Raw genomic sequence first — 20,605 nt, 5'->3', positions numbered from 1 at the left:
TGACAGGCTCGTGCGATACGTGTATTGGATTGTGGCTCACAAAGATGCCGGGTATGATCGCGATGGGGAGGGAAAAGGGGAGCGAGGCAGGACGTTACACGGTGATCGAGTTGATCTGTTTGCGTGACTGAGCTAGAAGAGCTTGGGTCTCGGGGTCGATGGTGCTTTCGTTCCCCTTGACCTTGACTTTTGGATCGGAAGGCGACGGCGCTGCTATTGTTGGCGCAGGATCTCCCGGGCCCGAAGCGCCTGGGTCGAGTGCTTCGCCCAGATCCTCGTCCTCGTCAAGCGCATTGACCGGGGGCACAGCAGTGACTGGTGCAACGACTTCTGCAGTGGAAGCAGCAGTCTTGACATCTCCTGCCGATGGTCGTGCTTTTGAGCCCGCCGCGAGTTTCCTCTGCTTGGACCGGAGACGCATGATCATCTTCCTGTCCAACTCGATCGCCTTGTTCTGCACCTTCTTGATCGTACCTCCGCAGTGGATGACCCTGATCCTCAACGATGCCGTTCTGCCTGCCGAGCTCGCCTCTCCGTCTGCAGCCATCTCTATCGGACTCGAGATCATCGTTGCGCTGGCCCACACCAGTCGAGCGGCATCTCGTGAGCACCTTACGATCGCAGTGCCCGTATGAGAGCTGTAGTACTTGCACGTCAAGACACCGCCAAAAGCGCCAGCGGCCACATCGCCAAAGTTGTACACTAGCGAGGCGCGCAGAAGACGAGTAATGTGTTGCGGCGTGATTGTCTTTGCGACGTTGCTGGACGAAGAGACTTGTCGTGCCGCGGAGAGGACGGAAGCGGATGTGGAAGCGTGCGCCGAGTCGTCCGTTGGGATGGTGGGAAAGGGCGAGGAGGCGGCGAGTGGTGTGTCATCGATGGCGATAAGCAGCCATCGCGTCTTGAAGCGCACCATTGCAAGCGATGCCTGTCTCCTTTTCCGCCCTGGATTCGGTGAGGTAGAGAAGGATGGTGGAGACGACGTTGATGCGAGCAAGAGATTCTTCTCGCGTTCGACCCTTTCTTCTGAAAAGTCACACAAAGCCGTTTTCCTGAAATCACCTCCACCCTGGACGAGCTTAAATTCTGAGCTCGGCAATCAAAAAGAGGACTCAGCTCAGCCATGCATGTCAAAGTGGCGACCCGACCCAGCTCGGCTTTCCTCTTCTCCTTCCACCAATCCTAACTTTCAACATCCCCTTCCCGCAATCCTTACACTCACGACTGATGTGGAACGCAAGCTCGACCTTTAGCGCGCGTTTGCAGTCATAGCATCGTGCTCACGGCTAAGATGCAAGACGACGAGGCTGTCCGGGAAGAATGCCGGCAGAGACAGGAGGACGAGATCGTAGCGCTCCAGTCCATCTTTGCCGGTGCTGATGACGGCGAGGCGGGAGATGGAGCTCATCGGCCTGAAGAGGTGCGCGTCAAGCTGCTACTGCAAGAACCAGAGCCGTTTCTCGAGTTCCATATTCCGGTCACCCTACCGAGACCCACGCGCATCGTGGTCGACACCTACGCACCGAGTCAGGAGGTCATCTCGACACCAGGGCCTAGCTCGGAAGCATTGCCGCCATCTCTAACGGATGAACAAGCAAAGTCGATAACTCACGGCGAAAGGACGGAAGCACTCTGTCAGCACAACAAGAAGAATCGTAGCAGGAAAGTCAAGGCGAGCACACCTGTCCATCTCAATGCAAGCGCGCACATCTTCCAACCAGGCAAGGACCGCGCAGCGCAGGTCGATGGTGGCACGCAGACCAATCAATCAAGATCAGCACCAACAGTAGATGTCGCCAAAGCATTTAAAGGTCTCAGTCTCCGTGGAGCAAACGGCCACGTTTCCGTCGTCGGCAATGGAGACCCCTCGACCTCTCGCAAGGAGGTCTTGCGGCCGCAGTCAACCAAGCAGCTACCCTCGCTCTCTCATCTAGCGCCCATCACTATGCGAGTGCGCCTATCCCCGACCTATCCAGCAGAGCAACCACCCATCATCGAACACCTTACCGCGCCCTGGCTACGACCCGCATCCAGCTCCAAGAATGCACCGCATAATTGGCTAGTTCACAAGCTCCACGAGCAATACCGCGAGATGAGCGGCTTGGAGATTCTCTACATCTGGGCAACCTATCTCTCCGAAAGTCTTTGGGTCTCGCTCCTGGAAGACCAACTGATCCGGGACGACGCACCCCCATTCCTGCAACATCCAGTTCAAGTTGCTGGGCAAGTTGATGTGAGCTTGCGTTTCGAAGAACACCTCGACTCACGAGATGCGCAGCCTCTGCTCGCGGCTCAACTATTGGCACACTCGCGTCTCTGCAGTCGCACAACGTTCGACGCTTCGTCCTTCGACTGTGCGATCTGCCTCGAGACTCGGAAGGGTAGAGCTTGCACGAGGCTCAGCGGCTGCGGCCACGTCTTTTGCTCAGAGTGCCTCGCCGGCTATCTGTCGAGCCTAGTCGATGATGGCTTTCACAGACAAGCAAAGCGATGTCCGGATCCAGAATGCGTGACGCTCTGGAGCGAGAGGGAAAAGCAGAATCTCGTTGACCAGGAAGGAAATCTCATCACTTCTGCCAAGGTCAAGTCCGCTGGCGTCACGTCTCCAGATAGTCAGCTGGGCGCGGACAGCGAGAAGAGCAAGACAGTCGTGGGCTTAGTGACACGCGAGGAGTTGGAAGCCATTCTAGGCGCCACCCGTCTAGCTCGACTCGACCAGCTCACCGTCAAAGCAAAGATGGAAGCCGATCCTTCGGTATCCTACTGTCCTCGTGCGGGCTGCCAAGCCGCCGTCGTTCGTCTTTCGTCGGACGAGAACTCGGGTCACTGGGAGCGATTCCGAGAATGTCTCTCGTGCGGCTTCGCCTTTTGTGCGTGGTGCTCTCGCTCCTGGCACGGCCCCACCTCGTGTCCCGTCTCGTTCCAATCTGAGCTCATCCGGCGGTACCTCTCCCTCGCCCCGTCCTCACCTGACCGCTTGCTCATGCAACAGAAGTTCGGGCGCAAAACGCTCGAGACCATGGTGCGCAAATACGAAGAGGAACAACAAACCCAACGCTGGTTGTCGGACTACACCACGCCCTGCCCCACGTGCGGCATTGCGATCGAAAAATCCTACGGCTGCAATCACATGACATGCAAGTCGTGCCAGACGCACTACTGCTATCTGTGCGGCAAGACGGTTTCCTCGCAAAACCCGTATCAGCATTTCAACACGCCAGGACACGAGTGCTATCACAGGCTGTTCGACGGGCTGCTGGGCGATCAGGATCCGAGACACCAGCAGCAGCAGAGAGAGGCGCAACAGGGTGGAGAGAGGGAGCAGGAAGATGGGAGGCCTGGATTTGCACTGCTGTTGGACGAGAATGGGATTCCGTTGCATCTGGAACCGGAGGATCAGGAGATGGATCTGTTGGCATGGCAGCAGCTCGGTTGACGTATCCACATCGCTTTGGCAATACACTTTTGCACTGCATAGCGTGCTTTCTGACTCGTAGCATGTCTAGCCTCGAGCGTGGCCAAAGATGGTGACTGATCGCGAGGATGATGGGAGGACAAAGTAGGAGGAAGGAAAAAAAAAAAGGAAATTGATCACTCCGAATCCGGGAATTGAACCCGGGTCTGCGCCGTATTCTGCGCGGAGAGGTAGTCAATTGAATGACAAGGCGCCGTCATAGCCACTAAACTAATTCGGACGCGTTATGTTTGGCTTCGATTGCATTGCGTATATACTCTCTGCCTCACAGCTTAGTGGACATAGCCTCGCGCAAGATCATCAGCTGGGACAAGGCTCGTGAGACTGAGTTGCTCAATCATCAACGTAACTTATCAGCAAATTGCCACAGTCGTGTAAGGCGTCAACCGCCGGCATTTCACGTAGCCTGAGTCATCCGCCGTTGGCTGCCGTAGGCGAAGGAGCGGCAAGACCGTAAGCGGGGTCGGTCAACGGTAGGATGGGAGAGTTGTCAGCTGTCATGACGTTATGTTGGACGCTGCTGTTACCAGAGGAAGGACCCTTGATGCCTCACCGGGTCAGCTTATCCGGATGCTCGTCAAATTTAAAACTCAAAGTCGGATTCGCCTGATGCACGCATGCAACATGATGCATCCACGAGCACCAGCTGACCATCCACAATGGAGCAAAGCGCTTTGTTTCGACATTTCGCTCCATCATGTCATTCCACGAGTGAGGCCGAAACGAGCGACGATCCTCTATGCACTTGATGCAGACACAATGACTGAATACGACGGCCTTCCAACAGGCACGCACGGTCGGCTAGGCTGAATGAAAATCACGTTTGCGTGTCAGCCAAATGCGCTCTGTCCATTTTCGTCCGCGGCTTCAGCTTCAAGGCTCAGTTCGCCTGCATATAGTCACCTTGGAGATAGCTTCCATTCCATCGATCACACGCTCTTACCTCCCTTCCTTCCAGCCTCACCCTAACCCATTCATCAAGGCGGATCATCCATTTCTGCAGACTCGACAGCGTCGATCGCAGCTCCTTCCAGCGCCCCCATAGAGCTACAGGAGCGCTGTTCAAGCAACCTGCTGCACCTCCGAGCGCCAGCAGTGCATACGATCCGTCAAGATGGGCCTTCGCCCACTCTTTGGCACGCGCGCTAGCGTCACCAATGTTCGCGACAGCTTTGGTGCCACTGCAGAGCGGGCAAAGACCGCAGAGGATGAGCAAGCCAATCCGCTAGACAACCTTGACCATGACGCCGACGATGCCCCAACCTCATCTGAAGAGCCCGTCTCTTCACAACCACAACAGTCGCAGTCCCATCAGCAACAAGGAGGTCAGGGTCTGGCCAAGTTTCTCAATGGCGCCGCTCTCATGTCCAACAAGGATGCTCAGTCCAAGGCGCAGGATCGTCACCACCAAGATAAGGTCGTTGCACCCGATTCGCCAGATCCATCGCAACAAGCTCATGGTCCCGACGCTGCGGATGACACGGCAGCATGGAAGCGAACCGGCAACGAGGCAGAGACCTCGGATCAGCATGAATCCAACCGCGCTCGAACCAAATTTGGCCGAACGCTCAAGAAGGTAGACGCCAAGATCCGTTCCACCATCGGCGTCAATGCTCCTCCTACCGCCGAGCAGATGCGCAGTCCTTATTCCATCGGTAACAACGACCACTTGCACAGCCAGGATAACCTTGGCGCCGCAGAGCTTCTCAACGATGCCAGACTAGAAACGCTGCAACACTTGTCTGATGACGAGGAAGAGGAAGACGACAATGCTGAGGAAGGTGACATCGAGAGCACTGGCCACGATTCTGACGACGACGATGACGCCAGAACCATCTCCAATGACGACAAACCTGATCGAGCTAGCATGGACAAGCATTTGAAAAAGCTCGAGCGTGCTGACGAAGACGCGGAAAGGCGCCGTCGATCCGGATCCATGGATGGTGCTCGCCCAGGCGACAGCGTCCGCACCCACGCACCCGTCGAGATCTCCTCTGAAGACAAGATGAAGGCTATCATCGACGAGTTCGGCGAGTGTGCTTCTCTTTCTAACCCTAACGAACCCGAGAGGCTCATTGTGGACCACAGCGGTGTTCTCATCAAGACCGTTTTCATCAAGGGCAGCCTCTTCCTCACCAACCGTCGCGTCTGCTTCTTGGCTTACATCCCGAACGCCGCGAACAGCAACGGGACCGAGCATCATCAGGCTGGCTTAAGGAGCGGCAAGGATTCGAGCGAGATCAGGGCGCCATCCGATCCCAATGTAGAAAATCCCATCCTCAAATCGGGTCCCGCCATCATCCACAGACCAGGAAAGATGCGACCCAAGCGCAGGGTCTGGATCGAACTACGCAAAGACGCCTTCAACGCCTACTCGGCCAGCAATCAGCTGTATAAGCCCTTGCTCTCGGCTCGTCTCTCGAACCTCTACGCCATTCTGCCCGTCGACTGGGCGCAACCCAACGTCATCCGCTTTGTCGAAGGTCTCAAGTACAGCTCCGTCGAGTTCAAGACCCAGGAAGCCGCACTCGACTGGCGCAAGGAGCTGGAAGCCGCCGCATTCCACGCTCGCAACACTGCAGAGAAGGTTCGCATCAGCATTCCTCTTGAACGCGTCGTCGGCATGGATACAGCCAACTTCCTGAGCGTCGCGAAAATTGTGCATTTCGATGTGCTCGTCGGCGCAGTCAACGATGCTGAAGCGCAGAAGATTCTCAAAGAGCAACGCGAGCGTGCTGACCGACAGCAGTTGGATCACAGCTGGTCGAGCGGCCATGTCTTCATCAACTGTCCCAAGCATCCGGAGATCAAGTGCCACGTCACCCAGGTCGCCCTTGGATTCACACATAATCGCGCTGCCTTTGTCGATCTGCTTCAAGAGGCACTCAAAGGCCCCAAAGCAGCGCAGAAGCAGACTGGATTCGAAGAAATGCTGCGCGCCTTGCCCGCTCCTCTTCTCGACTTGGAAGGCGAGAAGGACGTCGAAGACACATCGACCGATAGCAACTACTCCTCTGATGATCAGAAGCAATCGCTCGCCGACAGGTTTTGCCACGCGTTCGGTCTTCCGCATCAGCCCGAAGAACTCCGCCTTGTCAAAGCTCAGCTCGTGCGCACTCTTCACACCCACGGCACCATGGCTATCGGACTTGACCATCTGCTCTTCTGGCGCAGAGCGGTGGGCCGAGACCTCAAGATCCGAGTGCCGCTCAATGATGTCCAAGGTGTCGATACTTATCGATCTATGCTGTGGCATCACTACGGCCTCGTAGTCCACATTCGAGCTCATGCGGATATGCATTTTGACTTTATGTCGCAGGAGAATCGCGACATGGTGCTCTCAACATTGAAACGCATCATCCAGGCCATCGATCAGCGGAAGCAGAAAGCGGAGAGAGGCAGTCTGGACGCAGCGAGCGATGACAGCAGCATCACCAAAGTGGAAGCAGCCTCCCACCCTGCAGACGCAAAGAAGAGCGCCAACGAGTCCATCTTGCTCGACACGGCCCGCGACGTGCCCGTCTTTGAACCGGATGTGCTCGCCCATCTGCCCAAGGTGGTCAACATGGACCGCAACGTGATACGCGACGTGCTTCGCATTCCACCCATGCGCATCTACTGTCTCACCATCGGCTCGCGTGGCGATGTCCAGCCCTACATCGCGCTGTGCAAGGCGCTCAAGGAGCACGGACACACGCCTGTGATCGTCTCGCATCCCGAATATCGCGGGTGGGTCGAGGGGCACGGCATCGAGTACCGTGGCGTAGGCGGCGATCCAGCTGCACTGATGAAGCTCAGTGTCGAGCATCGCATCTTTTCGCCCGCCTTCTTCAAGGAGAGCATCGGCAAGTTCCGCGTCTGGCTCGATGAGCTGCTCCGCGAATGCTGGGAGGAGTGCCAAGGTGCCGATCTACTCATCGAGAGTCCTTCCACCATGGCGGGCATTCACGTTGCCGAAGGTCTCGGCATCCCGTACTTCCGCGCCTTCACCATGCCGTGGACCAAGACCTCGGCGTATCCGCAGGCTTTCAGCGTGCCAGCGATGGACATGGGCTCGTCATACAACTCGTCGTCCTATACGCTTTTCGATCAGATCATGTGGGTCGCCACCAGCGGTCAGATCAACCGCTGGCGCAAGCACATGGTGGGCATCGGCGCCACCGACATGTCCAAAATGGACGCTGACTCGGTGCCCTTCATCTACAATTTCTCACCTGCTGTCGTTCCCATGCCCAATGACTGGGGGGACCGCGTCAAGATCTCGGGCTACTGGTTCCTCGACAATCCGGACTCGAACTGGTCGCCGCCTCAGGAGATGTCTGACTTCCTGGAGCGGGCCAAGAAGGACGGCAAGAAGATCGCCTACATCGGCTTTGGGTCGATCACCATCGAGAATGCCGAGGAGGTCTCGGCAAACATCATGAAGGCGGTTCGCGAAGCGGATGTGCGCGCCATCGTTGCAAAGGGCTGGAGTGGTCGAGGCGGCTCCAAGCCCAAGAAGAAGAAGCAGCCCAAACGCAGCAACAGCTGCCGACCAGCGATGCAGCACAAGACGTCCGCCGTCTCGTCGCACACCGAGAGCGAGGATACCGGCACCGAGGAAGAGCACGAGCCCGAGATCGAGATTCCCGACGACGTGTTTGTCGTTGACTCGGTGCCGCACGACTGGCTGTTCCCGCAGATCGACATTGCCATGCACCACGGCGGCGCAGGTACCACGGGTGCCTCGCTCCGAGCTGGGCTGGTGACGCTCATCAAACCGTTCTTCGGAGATCAGTTCTTCTGGGCGAATCGAGTGCAGAAGCTGGGCGCAGGTGCAAAGGTCAACGGTCTCAGCGTGCACGATTTGTCCGATGCGCTCAAGAGCGCCGCGTCGGACCGGGTCATGGTGGAAAAGGCGCAGGGGGTGGGTGAAAAGATCCGATCCGAGGACGGCGTTGCTACAGCGATCGAGTTCCTTTACAAGAATATCCCGCTTGCCAACCGGCGGACGCAGCGCAAGATCGAGCGCGAAGCCTCGCAATCGCACGACGCTGGGACGCCGTCGGCGGGGATCGGTAATGCGCTGTCGTTCTTTTCTCATAGTCGAACGCACAGCGGGAGCTCATCGAAGGACACGCCCCAGCGTCGATCTGCCACGATGCCGCCAACCAAGCCGTCCTCCCCCTCTCCGCTGTCGCCGATGGGCGAAAAGCGATCCATGACGATCTTCGAATCGCCCGAGACCGAGGAGCCCAAATCACCCAGTCTGGCATCGAAACTCCTCCCCACGCTCCCTTCCATCAACCCGCTGCCAAGCAACATGGCTGCCACCCTCAAGGAGATGGTCACCTTCCAGAATTCCACCGCGGACACCACAGCGGATGGCGAGGATGCCTCCACGCCGGGAAGGTTCAAGAGCTTCCCACCCCGCGTGGAAGGGGAGGAGGAGAGCGACGAGCAGAAGATGGCCCGCTTGAAGGGGTATAAGAATGCCAAAGCGGAAGATATTCGAAGGAGGAAGCTGCTCGAGGAACGGCTGGCGAGAGAGAAAATCGAGCGGGAGGCGAAGCAGGGTGAGGGAGAGAAGGCTAAGCAGTAATGCGGAGGCGGCAAGTGGATGTGGTTGAATTTGTTGATATGGAGCCATTTGACACGATAGATACGATACCTTGGACCCGGAGCGCAACAGGAATAACCACTCATCAACCTGCTGTGCTCAGAATTGTGCGCACACGCTCACACGCATGAATTGACTTGAGAAAAGCTTGCTTGCTACACGCCTACAGCCACATCATCTGCCACCGAGCCGTCTACAGCTGCGGCGCAAAACCCTTGCCAAGCATGCCACAGCCCCCTATCGAATGGACCCGACCGTCCCTGCATGGATGAAGCATGCAGATCCGTCATTCGACCTCGAAATCTGCCATGAACACCTACCACCCAACTCTGCCGAGACTGAGCGACCTGCCCCAAGCCTTCTTCTGTTGTGCAGCGCGCTCCTGGGCTGTCTGAGCTGCTTGTGCCGCAGCTCGTTCGGCTAGCTGTCGCTCGGCAAACGTGGTGACGAGTTGTTCGGCGATCGCCTTGCGATGTCCCTCCCAGCGTGCCGAGGTGTAGTACGTCTCGTCGCCGGCTGCCAGGCTGAGCAGTCTGGGTCGATGCTCGAGAAGGGGGTCTGTCAGTGTTTGTCGGCACAGAGGGTTCGAGGTGAGAGGGGGATGCTTACTTCTTTCTCCAAAGCGGAGCGGTCGGACTGTCAGGCAGGGGCAGGGTTAGCTTTTTGGGACGGATGGGCGATGGTTGGAGGTTAGGAGACGTACCGACTGCTCCTTGGCAGAGCGCTGTAGCAACCAAACAATGTACGAAGCGCGTCAGATGACCCATTCTAGCACCAAAAAGAAGGTCAGAAGCTACGTACAGGTAGTAGTCGTTGATAATCCGTTTGCCGTCGGTGTGCAAGAAGTCGATCCAGGCCGCTTCATGAGCACGAAGCTCACCAGGCAGCTCCCGATGTAAAACCCCATCCTGGACTTGCGCCCAGAGAAAGCGCATCCCTTCGCCGCCCTGAGCAACGCTCTCCGGCATAGGAGTCACGGTCAACACCTGGCTCGCGGATGCAAGTATGAGGCTTAGTGCCGGGAGCAATCGGAAGCTCTTCATTGTTTTGGCGACTTGGATGAGGCGAGAAAGATGAAATCGATGGTGTGGCTGATCATGAGAGCAAGGGAAGCTGATATAGACTCTCACGAGCGAAGGAATAAGCTAGCTCGCTCTGGATTCCTCGAGCCCAAATGTCGGCCTTTCCGTCAATGACATGGCATTGGTAAACGACGACCATCTCGGGAGCTCGGTACTGCAAGGTGGTGTGCTTGTTGAGTCTTGTTGACCGAGCAACGACCGACACTCATGTTCGCCCACGCAGCAGCTTGGCGACAACCGCCCTTCATCCCATAAAGACAGGGGTCAAAAAGCCTAACGCCCACGCAGGTCTTTAGCAGCAGCCGCTTTCATTGACATATACAGTACACAGCCATCAGGGACCGAAATCTGCAACGTCCACACTTCAAAGATGAGCCTTCCAAAACTCAACCGCCTCAGCAGTAGCCTTTTCGAAAGCCTCCTTGACCTGGGGGTCACCCAAGTTGGGTCGAGCCGCGAAACCGTGCACTGTGTTGGGGTAGTACTTGAACTTGTGTTTTGGTTTATCGCCTTTGTCGCTCCATTCCTTCTCGACCTGTTTTGCGTAGTTCTCGCTGAAGATGGGGTCTTCTTCGGCGCAGTTGAAGAGGATGGGGTTTTTGATGGCGGCAATGTCGCCCTTGGTGATCATCGAAGGGTGGTTGGCGACGCTGACATCGATATGACCGCTCGCGTTGAGGCAGATGACCAGTTTTCCACCGTAACAGTATCCCACACCACCGATGCGAGTGTAGCCTTTGGAAGATTTGAGCTCGTCGATCCACTTGCGGAGGCCGGGCAGTTTGGAGCCGGGCAAGTTGCGTGCGAAGAAGGGTGTCGCCAGCGCAAACCCGGCCATCGTCTTGAGCTTGGTCACGATCGAAGCGGATTTCATGTCGGCCGCGGTAGAGGGTGCGACAGCGAGTGTCGACTCTGCCACACCACCCCCGTTGAAGACGTCCGGCACGTAGACGGTGAGGCCAGAAGCATCGGCGATACGATCAGGGATGACTTTGTTGTTCTGCAGCTTCAGCCCGAACGCGTCGTAGAAGTAGATGATCGCTTTCTTCTCGTTGTCGGAGGAGGCATTGGAGGGGGTGGCGACGTAGCAGTTGATGCCGTTGATGTTCTCCATCTTGCCCTTGGGCTCGCCAGGAATCTTGAAACCTGTAACGCAGTTGATGCAGAAGCCACCGCTGTTGGCCCCGCCCTCGGAGCCAATGGCCGTGTTGGCGTCGTCGATGATGGTGTTGCGGGACGGCTGAGACATTTTTTGCGCTACGGTGATGGTGTGAAGAGACGAAGAGGAGGGGATGGGGAGTGAGCTGGTTATGGCATCGAGGTGACCGCCGGCTAGCGTGCCCAGTTGGACAGGCGTCACCGTGAGGTCACGGCGGACTGTGGGGAAATGTTGGATAGCGTGAAAGAAGGGAAATTCCGCGGCGCTGGGTGGGTTTTTGCCCACGGACCATCCATCTTTTTTGGTGCGACGTCATCCTCGTTGCTAGGCAGGACGTAACATGTCAGGCGAGAAGAAACGTGGTAAAGGGTCTAAGCAACGACCACAGGACTGGACCAACACCAACACTTCATCGTAGAATCGACGGCAGGGATCAAGATGCATAACTCCGTATCGACACCGACGACGAAACTGCTCAGTCTCGGCGCATAGGAGATTATGAGCGCCGCCAGCGGTGAAGTCGAGAAGCCTAGTCGCTCGGGACGGCAAGCGGCGTCCAGTGCCTCTCCTCGTCGACAAGTAGCCGTGGACGCAACGACGCCGCTGCTGCATCGATCTGGTCCAACCCCGACGTCGCTGCCGCACACACGACGGTCATCCTTCCTGTGCCGTCTCCTGCTCGCCATCCTCGTCCTCGGTGTCATCCTTAGCATCGCCAACAGCTTCCTACCCCTCACTCCTCACCGATCCCCAGACGACGATGCCACCTCCCTCCTACCCAACGCAACCCTCACCAACGGCACCCACACCTTCCGCCGCACCGTCATCCTCATCTCCCTCGACGGCGCCAAGCCCTCCTATCTAACCCCCTCGCTCACACCCCACCTTTCCGCACTGGGCGCCTCCACCGCTCGCTCCCGATTGACGCGATTGCAACCGATCTTCCCCACACTCACCTTCCCCAACCACTGGACGCTGCTCACCGGCCTCTACGCGAGCTCGCACGGCATCGTCGCCAACGACTTCCACGATGTGCGCTCGGGAGAACAGTTCTACTACACGCGACCGGACCGCTCGTGGGATGGGAAGTGGTGGAGGGGCGAACCCGTCTGGGCTACCGTGCAGAGGGCTGGCGTGCGCAGCGCCGTGCTCATGTGGCCTGGTCCACCCGTCACTGCGAACGGTGACAGACCGAGGTGGTTCCAGAAATACGAGAGTGGTCCGCAATGGGATCTCACAGGCAGGCTGCGGCAGGTGATGACGTGGTTGGACGTGGAAGAGGTGAACGAGAGACCAGGGCTCATCTGCGCATACGTGCCGGACATCGATCAGGCCGCACACCGATTCGGACCTGAATCGAAGGAGGCGCTGCAGGCGGTGAGTCGCGTGGATGATTTTATCGGAGACCTTGAAAAGCAGCTAGAGAAGCGGTCGTTGGGAGAGGTGGTAGACGTCGTCGTGGTGAGCGATCACGGCATGACCACGACGAGCAACGAGAGGTTGATCTACCTCGACGAGCTGTTGGGGTCTGAGCTGCATGGGAAGTTGGAGCATCGAGACGGCTGGCCGTCGGCAGGGTTGCGATTCAAAGGCTCAGAAGCAGAACAGCAGCGACTGGTCGAGCAGGCGTACAAGCGTCTGTCGTCGCTCAAGAGCAGGCAGAAGCGAGGATGGAGGATATACACCCGCGAGGATCTGCCGGAGCGATACCATCTGGCAGCAGCACAGGTCCAAGATCGACTAGCCCCACTGTGGCTCATCCCCGATCTCGGATGGAGCATCACTACGCACGCCGAAATGGCCACCTTTGCCGACGGCGTCTACGCCCCCAGAGGCAACCACGGTTACGATAACGAGGAGGAGGATATGCACGCGATCTTCGTCGCTTCCGGACCGTCGTTCGCTCCTCGCTCCCAGCGCAAAGCAGGCAGTGGCAAGCAGAACATGGACGCGTTTGCCAATGTCGAAGTGCACAACTTGATATCGCGCATCCTGGGCGTGCCGCAGAGCAAACGGGCTCCAACCAATGGCACATGGACTTTTTGGGATAGACATCTTCGAGCTGGTCTCTAGTCGCCATTTTCACAAGATTCGGCAATAGATGGAAATCATGGTATTCCGATCAACGTGTGTTGTCGTGTGAGGTTGTTGGTGTGATGATCGTGTTTCATGCCTCGGTGTGCGCCTTCTTGGCGTCCGTCTCTCCGTTCGTCGCCGTCGCGCCTTCCTCGTCGGTCTTCTTCTTCCTCTTGACCATCGAGCTGAGGTTGTTCACCGGCGCATCTGCTGCGCTGGCCTTGCTCGCCCCCGTGAAAGGGTTCACCTCGCTCGCGCCCTCGGCCTGCGCACCGAGGAACGCATCCTTGATGGCCTGCTGCAGCGCATCTTTGGTCGACATGCCCGCCGCTGCCGCCGCTTCCGCAGGCAAGCCCAGCACGCCCGTGATGTCGGGCTGGCCGTTGAGCTGCGCCTGTCCGTCCTCGGTGTCGTACTCTTCCAGCTTGGTGTCGAGCTCCTTCTTCAAGTCTTGGATGTCCGCGAGCTCCTTTTTGAGCGCCGCTTCGTCGCGCAGGTCAGCGAGGTCGTCCTTCTCTTTCTCCGCCCCGGCGTCTGTGGTCGAGATGGTTTGCGCGGTGAAGTTGTCGATACGAGCTTGGATCGCAGCAACACGTGCACCGCACACATCAGAAGCGGCTTGAACATGGGCCTTGGCGCCCTTGCGCTGCTCCACATCCGGGTGAAATTCGAGCGCGAGCCCAAGACGCAGGTGCGCATCCGCAAGTCGACGCGAGTGCGGGTTGAGGAGAGGGAGCAAGATGTCGAGACTCGATTTATAGTCGGCCGATGCCTGGGTGAAGTTTTCCGATTCCAGACCGACGTCGCCGAGCAAGTTCATCACTTCCGCCAGCTCGGCTTGGATGCGGGTCTTGCCCCACTCCTGCCCATCTAGTGTTGTCAGCTTTTGGGAGTCCGAGTCGAGGATGCGCTTGTAGATGACTCTGGCGAGGTCGAGCACAGCAAATGAGAGCTGCAGATCGTCGTCGTCGTCACCCTCTCCAGCAGCACCGGCAGCGGCTTGCTCCTCCTCATCGTCGTCGTCATCCTCCGCATCGCCAGTGAAGCTGAAGCGGGGATCGCTCTTGACCGCACTCGACGAGGACGAGCCGGATGGCTTCGACGATGATCCAGAAGCCACGGGAGCGGAAGGAGCGGGCAAGGGAGCAGAGCCACCACCTCCTCCTAAGGCGCCCGAGTTGAGGATGAAGTTTTCCAGCACGCTCTGGCCGTATAGTTGCAAGACCGGCGCAACCTCGTCGGCATCTTCGGCGTGAGATTCTCGAAGGTCGTCGAGAGCAAGAGCCAGCTTGTCGGAAGCCTGAACGTATTCTTTGAGTGCAAAGTGGCGCTTTGCTTCGTCGATCAGCTGACGTGCTGAGACTCCGTCGATCGCCTCGACGGCTGCCGTAGCGTCTTCAGCTACAGCATCGGGGTGAGGGTTCGAGGGCTGTTCGTTGAAAGCCATTTTGCGGAGTGTATGCCGAAGTGAGAAGATGGTGGAGGAAAAGCAGCCAAAAGTGTTGGTCTCTGCGCAGAGGTCACCTTTTTTGCGACTCAGCGCAGCAGCACCGAAGGACGCGACGCGTGCGTTCTTCCGCCCCGAGCCCTAAGGCTTCTCAAGGCTCGGGAAGAAATTTCCAGGTCAGCCCGTAGAGAGATTTCAGAGCTGTCACTTTGCGTTTTGCACCATAGCGATCAACCACACGGCACACAGGCAAGTTTTCCTGCACGCAAGTCTTCTATTCCGTATTCCTTCCTTCCGACATCCATTTCATAGCTATATAGAGACGTCGAGCTGCCGTCCCTCACATAAGCGTGTACGAGACGACCAGCTCGGGGACCGTGTTTTGCGGCAGACCGCCAAGCGCAAAAGTGAGGTTGTAGTAGTAGTATCCGTTGATGTTCTTTGAGCTGTCGTAGGTCAACGAGCGATAGACGGCGCTGGAAGCTACGTTGCCACTGAGGGTGAGCTCCATGCCAGGCAACTTTCCGCCAGTCTGATTCGAAGAGACCAAAAAGTCGCTCGGCAGGTTGCTCAATGGCGTAGTGCCGAACAGGAGCGTCATCTGCGTCGGCGCAGTGTAGTTGGCGGCGAAAGCCTTTGAGGGTGGGAATTTGATGGTGAGGTTGGAAGACGAAGCTGTCGCCAAGATGGTCCCGGTGGTAGGGTAGAGCGACAGCCAAGAGGCTTTAGGCTGAGCGTAGTCGAGCGAGTGCTCGTTGGGCGTAGACCACATCATGACAGCTGGCGTAAAGGCGGTGGGGTTCTTGGCCGGACCGCCAATGGCAGCTTCGTCAATCTCTGTACCGCCGACAGTGACATTGTCGGCAATCCAGGCGGTGTAGTTTCGAGGACCATACTCGTTGACGTCGGCGTCAAAGGGAGGCGACCAAGCCTTCGACTTGACAAGACGACCCGCCTTCTTACCAGCAACGCACGGCTTGAGGTACTCTCGAGATTCCTGCGAGACATATTGATCATGGTACTTGCTAGTGATGGCGATCAATGGAGCAAAAGCGGCGTCTGAAACATGCGCAGATCCAGACAGCTTCCAAGGCTGGGGCCAGCTCTTTGCATTGCCGTTGTTGAAGCCAGCCACATAGAAGCCGAGCAGATTGACATAGTCGGACAAGCCAAAGCCGTATGTTCGATCCCATGAGCCACCAAGGCTGTTGAGCTGCGGCTGCCACAGCTCGGCGGTCTTGGCCCAGATCTTGGAGATGGTGTCTCCAGCTCTCTGTGCCATGGTCGTGTTAGATGGTAGGTATCCCGCCAGGCTCAGCGCCCACAGAGACACACCGGTGTAGGTTGCCGAGTTGAATTCGCTCAGCGTGTCGTACATGTCGAACAGCGAGTAGAATTCGCCAGCGTACCTCTCGGCATAGGTGGTCATGTTTGCATCCTGTTTGAGGTTACCGTAGTACGACATTGCCATGCAACGCATCAGCCAGGGGTTCGAGTACGCCGGTGTCAAGTTGTCACCCTCGACACCAAAGACGCGATACGTGTCGCCGACGACAGCTCGATAGCCCGATTCGATGACAGCGTTCTTGGTCCCTTCATCCATCAGATGGCTGAAGTCTTCGATGGCAAGCATGAAGGCAGTGGCGACGAAGAGATTCGAATTGGCATCGTAAGAGCCGTAAATCTTGGGAGCATTGAGCGGGCCAGGAGGAGGCTGGTTCGGGTCGAGGAAGGCGCCGTACCAGATGTCGGATACATTTTTCCACTGGGCAGCGATGGCATCGTGGATGAGCTGCTTGGCGAGAGCAGCGTCTCCAGGACCGTTGCGAGCAAGCAGAGAGACGGCATAGTAGGCAGTGTAACGGGACGATCCAAAGATGTACGGAGGCTGGAAGTTGGAGTCAAGCATTGACAACGAAGTCGTGAAGACATGGCGTTGACCTTCCGAGAGCGTGGAGAGGAAGTCGCTGCCGTTGTTGTTGGCAGCAGACCTCGCGGCCAGCAGCTGGTCGAGACCAAAGTTGGCGGTGCTAGAGGCGGCCGAAGGGAGGGCTTGAGCGCCAGGGAGGAACAAAGAGGTACCCAGCGCAGCGGCAGCAGCAACGCCAGCGGCGAGACCTGTCAGCTTGACCATGTTTCTAGCGTAGGAACAAGAGGCGATTCCTGTGGAACGAGCTTGTGCAGAAGATGGATCATGACTAGTCTTCGCCTCGCCGTGGTGATGATCTTATATCCGTTCGCTGATTCTGAGGCGAAGACGATAACGCTCATGCTTGCTCGGATGTTCTGTAGGTGTGTTCACTGCCGATACCCTGCCGACAGGTTCCTGTCTCACATGGTGCATGCTACGAAGCTGTGCGACCACGTCGGCCGACGTCGGTGGCCCATTCCCAGATATGCGTAGACATGGCATGGCAGCTTCGCGGCAAGAAGAATCAAAATGACCGACGTGATTCCAAGCGAGGTGGTGTATCTCTAAGCGAGCCAGATAACCTCGCCAACAGCCTGCATCAAGCTGTACGAACGGACCGACGTGGACGACTTCGCACACGCTGTACGGAGACCGATGCAGCGATAAAGGTCTGTAATATCAAGCGGATGTCCCATGTCCGACGCTGGGGATGGTCGTGCTATCAATTCGATGCAGGATCGGCACGGTCGAAGAGTGGAAGCATGGACCTTCGGCATCTTCTGGCGGTCTTGGACGTGGGGTCAACGTGGGGGTATCGGCGTAACACATACTAAAATTGAATTCCGGCCGAATGGCGAGCGCAAAAAGCCGAGCTTGAAAAGCCGGCGCAAGGCTGAGGTAGAAGCCGGCAGCCAACCGGGCTCAGCGCGCAGTTCCAACGCATTCGACTGCGCACTCTCCACTCGAGACCCTTTTCTCCGCAAAGTCACATCAAATCACACACAACCATCACATTTCATCGCCACCGCCTTCGTTCTTTGCTTCCATCACCACACTTGAGCGTTGCTTCTGCATCATCCAACTCGGAGCAATCCACTTGAACTCTGCATCAACTCTCTCGCTGTGAAGATAACGCCGCAGCGCTCTACCCAGCAAGATGGCGTTCCAGTCCATGCTCAATGGAGCAGAGTGCTCGACCTCCAACAATGGTCTTGCGCAGATGCTCAAGCACACTCAGCAGGACCGCTCCATCCAGCATGGCGATCGCACCTTTGCCGGCCAACCACAGATGGGTCCTGCGGGTATGCGACAACAGCACCAAGCTGGGCCCAACTCGGACGCTGAAGCTTTTTTCCGTCAACAGCAGGGCGCTTCCATGCCCGGCGCAGCTTCCTCGGCATTTGATCTTCAAGCCATGCGCAACGAGCTCAACAATTCAATGCCTTCCTTCCAGCGTCCCAACTCGGGTGCAGCATGGGCCAATCAAATGCCACGCACGGGCACTCCATCGGGTGCAGACATGGAAGCCGCCTTCGCACGCGGTGGCGCTCCCGCTAGATCAATGCAGGCTCCCGCAGGCTCATCCGCTTGGGCGCAGCAATTCGGATCATCTCAACATCAGCAGCCAGCGTCGATGCGGCAGATGCCCGGCGCAGACGGATCCGGCTCTTCGGGCGCCTATGCCTCTCGTCCCATGATGGGCTCCTACGGCGGCGGTATGGGCATGGGCATGGGAATGGGAATGGGAGGCATGGGAATGGGCATGTTGGGAAGTATGGGCTCGATGCAGCAGCAGCAGCATCAGCAGCAGCAACCACAACAGGCACAATCTGCGCAGTCTCGCTTCACCGAGCTCGACGATGCCACCTGGGAGGAGCAATTCAAGAAGCTAGACGACGAACAGGCCAAAGGCAAAGGCAAGGCCAAGGAAGCCGAGACCGACCTCCTTCCCTCCGAGGCGGAGCAAGCTGAGTCAATTCGTCGCGAGCTGGACGCCATCGAGCAGGAGCTCACAGCCGACGGCAACGAGGCCAACTCGCGCTTCGAGGACCTTTGGCGATCTATGAACTCGCGCAACGGCATCCCGCCCTCGTCCGCAGATGCCGAGCTTGCCAAATGGGAGGAAGAGCTGATGAAGTCTAGGACGGAGGACGACGAGCAGTTTGGCTACTCGCACCCCTCGGGTGGGCTCGGTGGTGGCAGGCACGGTCTAGACGAGATGGGAGCCCTGGACGGCACCGAGGATGCCCTCCTAGATGGATTCGGCGTCGTCGGCCCCGACGGCTACCCTCGCCTGGGTCAGTACAGGACCAGTCAGCAGAACCCCTTCCAGACGCATCCCGATCCGCTCTCGGAAGGTTTGCGTCTCCTCGCCAATGGGGGCAACCTCTCGGACGCAGCCCTGCTCTTCGAAGCCGCCACGCAGCGCGAGACGCAAGGCGGCACGGGAGGCGAAGTGGAACGGGGCGAAGTCGATCGCTCGCGTCGCGAACGTTCCGAAGCCTGGCGCAGGCTCGGCGAGTGTCAGGCTATGAACGAAAAGGAAGCGCAAGCCATCCGCGCGCTCGAAGAAGCCATCAAGATCGACGAAAACAACCTCGAGGCGTACATGTCGCTCGCCATCTCGTACACGAACGAAGGCTACGATACTGCAGCACACCAGACGCTGGAGCGTTACATCTCGAGGGCGTACCCGAATATCAAAGCTGGACCTCTCCCCGCAGAAATCTCGGGTAGCAAGGACCCCATCGAGGGCACAGAAGGCAATCCATGGGCGTCACTCAACCGCGTCACGGACATGTTCCTTCAAGCCGCGCGGCAAGGCAACAGTGCAGGCCAGATCGACCCGGAAGTGCAGGTCGGTCTCGGAGTGCTCTTCTACACCCAGTCTGCGTACGAACAGGCGCAGGACTGCTTCAACACGGCGCTCTCTGCGCGACCGAACGACTTCCTGCTGTGGAACCGACTCGGTGCGACGCTCGCCAACGGTGGTAAGCCAGAAGAAGCCATTGCTGCCTACCACAAGGCTTTGGAGCTGCGACCCACATTCACACGGGCGATCTACAACTTGTCTGTGTCGTGCCTCAATCTCGGTGCGCACCACGAGGCGGCAGAACACCTGCTGGCAGCGCTGAATCTACAGCAGACGCACACGCTACCGGATGTGCCGGAGGGAGAACAGCCTGCGCCTACACCGCTCGCCGAGGCCGGAGAGAGCCACAACCTCTGGTCGACGCTCAGGAGGATCTTCTTGGTGATGGACAGGATGGACCTCGCGCAGAAGGCGCACGTGGGTAGCGACCTGGGCCAGTTCAGGAGGGAAGGCTTCGAGTTCTAGGTGGCAGAACCGAGACGTTTGTAGTCGAAGATCCGCAGAGGTCTTGGCAGTGCGCGTTGCTCTTCTTTCGACTTGCGCAACTGCAGTCGCGGAATGAAAGAGGTTGATCTTTATTGTTGTGTGGGCGAGTCATGGTCTGTCGAAGCTCGTCCTATGATCGACGTCGTAAGACACAATGGCGGTGGTCTCATCTGCTCTTTTGTGCGAGAACCGCCCGTATAAGTTAGGGGCAAGCCCACCTGGTCAGTGATGAGTTGAGGTAGCGTGCAACAGCCCATCGTAGCCGCCCGTTCATTTGCCATGTTTATCCATCGACGTCCCTCAGCATAGGAGTCGGAGGTCGTTTGGCCGAAACAGAGTGAAGCAATCTCTGACGACTGGCGATGTACTGTAGCTTCTCTTTCGAGACTTGCTTAAAGTGAGCCTCAATGAGATGGTTGCCTCGTCCCCCCGTACCGCATTGCACTTTCAGCTCCTGTGAGATCTCTTGGCCTCGGTCTCCCCTTCATCGACTTTAC

The 20,605-nt window shown here is 57.7% G+C and overlaps 9 protein-coding genes and 1 non-coding gene across 10 annotated transcripts; 4 read left to right on the top strand and 6 right to left on the bottom strand.

The window, feature by feature from the left end:
• Positions 1-94: 94 nt before the first annotated feature.
• PSEUBRA_005355 (Ribonuclease P/MRP protein subunit) lies at positions 95-916 on the bottom strand (the record flags this gene model as incomplete). Its single annotated transcript, XM_016438777.1, has 1 exon — positions 95-916. One exon carries the CDS (start codon positions 914-916, stop codon positions 95-97), a length of 822 nt encoding a protein of 273 aa, XP_016290639.1.
• Positions 917-1,291: 375 nt separating this feature from the next.
• PSEUBRA_005354 (Zinc finger, C6HC-type) lies at positions 1,292-3,436 on the top strand (the record flags this gene model as incomplete). Its single annotated transcript, XM_016438803.2, has 1 exon — positions 1,292-3,436. One exon carries the CDS (start codon positions 1,292-1,294, stop codon positions 3,434-3,436), a length of 2,145 nt encoding a protein of 714 aa, XP_016290638.2.
• Positions 3,437-3,594: 158 nt separating this feature from the next.
• PSEUBRA_006521 lies at positions 3,595-3,695 on the bottom strand. Its single transcript has 2 exons — positions 3,659-3,695; positions 3,595-3,629 (listed from the first exon to the last, which is right to left on the bottom strand). It is a non-coding gene; the product is annotated as a tRNA-Asp (tRNA).
• An 894-nt stretch (positions 3,696-4,589) lies between these two features.
• On the top strand, positions 4,590-9,056 carry PSEUBRA_005353 (Glycosyl transferase, family 28; the record flags this gene model as incomplete). Its single annotated transcript, XM_016438797.1, has 1 exon — positions 4,590-9,056. One exon carries the CDS (start codon positions 4,590-4,592, stop codon positions 9,054-9,056), a length of 4,467 nt encoding a protein of 1,488 aa, XP_016290637.1.
• A 334-nt stretch (positions 9,057-9,390) lies between these two features.
• PSEUBRA_005352 (uncharacterized protein) lies at positions 9,391-10,117 on the bottom strand (the record flags this gene model as incomplete). The annotated part of the gene is made up of 4 exons (XM_059465518.1): positions 9,391-9,607; positions 9,684-9,710; positions 9,778-9,798; positions 9,876-10,117. The coding sequence occupies 4 exons, from the start codon at positions 10,115-10,117 to the stop codon at positions 9,391-9,393; spliced, it is 507 nt and encodes a 168-aa protein (XP_059321640.1).
• A 403-nt stretch (positions 10,118-10,520) lies between these two features.
• PSEUBRA_005351 (Dienelactone hydrolase) lies at positions 10,521-11,405 on the bottom strand (the record flags this gene model as incomplete). The annotated part of the gene is made up of 1 exon (XM_016438779.1): positions 10,521-11,405. One exon carries the CDS (start codon positions 11,403-11,405, stop codon positions 10,521-10,523), a length of 885 nt encoding a protein of 294 aa, XP_016290636.1.
• Positions 11,406-11,813: 408 nt separating this feature from the next.
• PSEUBRA_005350 (Type I phosphodiesterase/nucleotide pyrophosphatase/phosphate transferase) lies at positions 11,814-13,388 on the top strand (the record flags this gene model as incomplete). Its single annotated transcript, XM_016438794.1, has 1 exon — positions 11,814-13,388. One exon carries the CDS (start codon positions 11,814-11,816, stop codon positions 13,386-13,388), a length of 1,575 nt encoding a protein of 524 aa, XP_016290635.1.
• Positions 13,389-13,482: 94 nt separating this feature from the next.
• PSEUBRA_005349 (Tetratricopeptide, SHNi-TPR domain protein) lies at positions 13,483-14,838 on the bottom strand (the record flags this gene model as incomplete). Its single annotated transcript, XM_016438787.1, has 1 exon — positions 13,483-14,838. One exon carries the CDS (start codon positions 14,836-14,838, stop codon positions 13,483-13,485), a length of 1,356 nt encoding a protein of 451 aa, XP_016290634.1.
• A 340-nt stretch (positions 14,839-15,178) lies between these two features.
• PSEUBRA_005348 (uncharacterized protein) lies at positions 15,179-16,972 on the bottom strand (the record flags this gene model as incomplete). Its single annotated transcript, XM_016438785.1, has 1 exon — positions 15,179-16,972. One exon carries the CDS (start codon positions 16,970-16,972, stop codon positions 15,179-15,181), a length of 1,794 nt encoding a protein of 597 aa, XP_016290633.1.
• A 934-nt stretch (positions 16,973-17,906) lies between these two features.
• Positions 17,907-20,087, top strand: PSEUBRA_005347 (Tetratricopeptide repeat; the record flags this gene model as incomplete). The annotated part of the gene is made up of 1 exon (XM_016438791.1): positions 17,907-20,087. One exon carries the CDS (start codon positions 17,907-17,909, stop codon positions 20,085-20,087), a length of 2,181 nt encoding a protein of 726 aa, XP_016290632.1.
• Between the last annotated feature and the right edge of the window lie 518 nt (positions 20,088-20,605).

Source organism: Kalmanozyma brasiliensis, assembly GCF_000497045.1.
Source record: "Kalmanozyma brasiliensis GHG001 unplaced genomic scaffold PSEUBRA_SCAF5, whole genome shotgun sequence".
In the NCBI taxonomy this organism is placed as follows: domain Eukaryota; kingdom Fungi; phylum Basidiomycota; class Ustilaginomycetes; order Ustilaginales; genus Kalmanozyma; species Kalmanozyma brasiliensis.
This window is presented reverse-complemented; position numbering and strand designations above follow the sequence as displayed.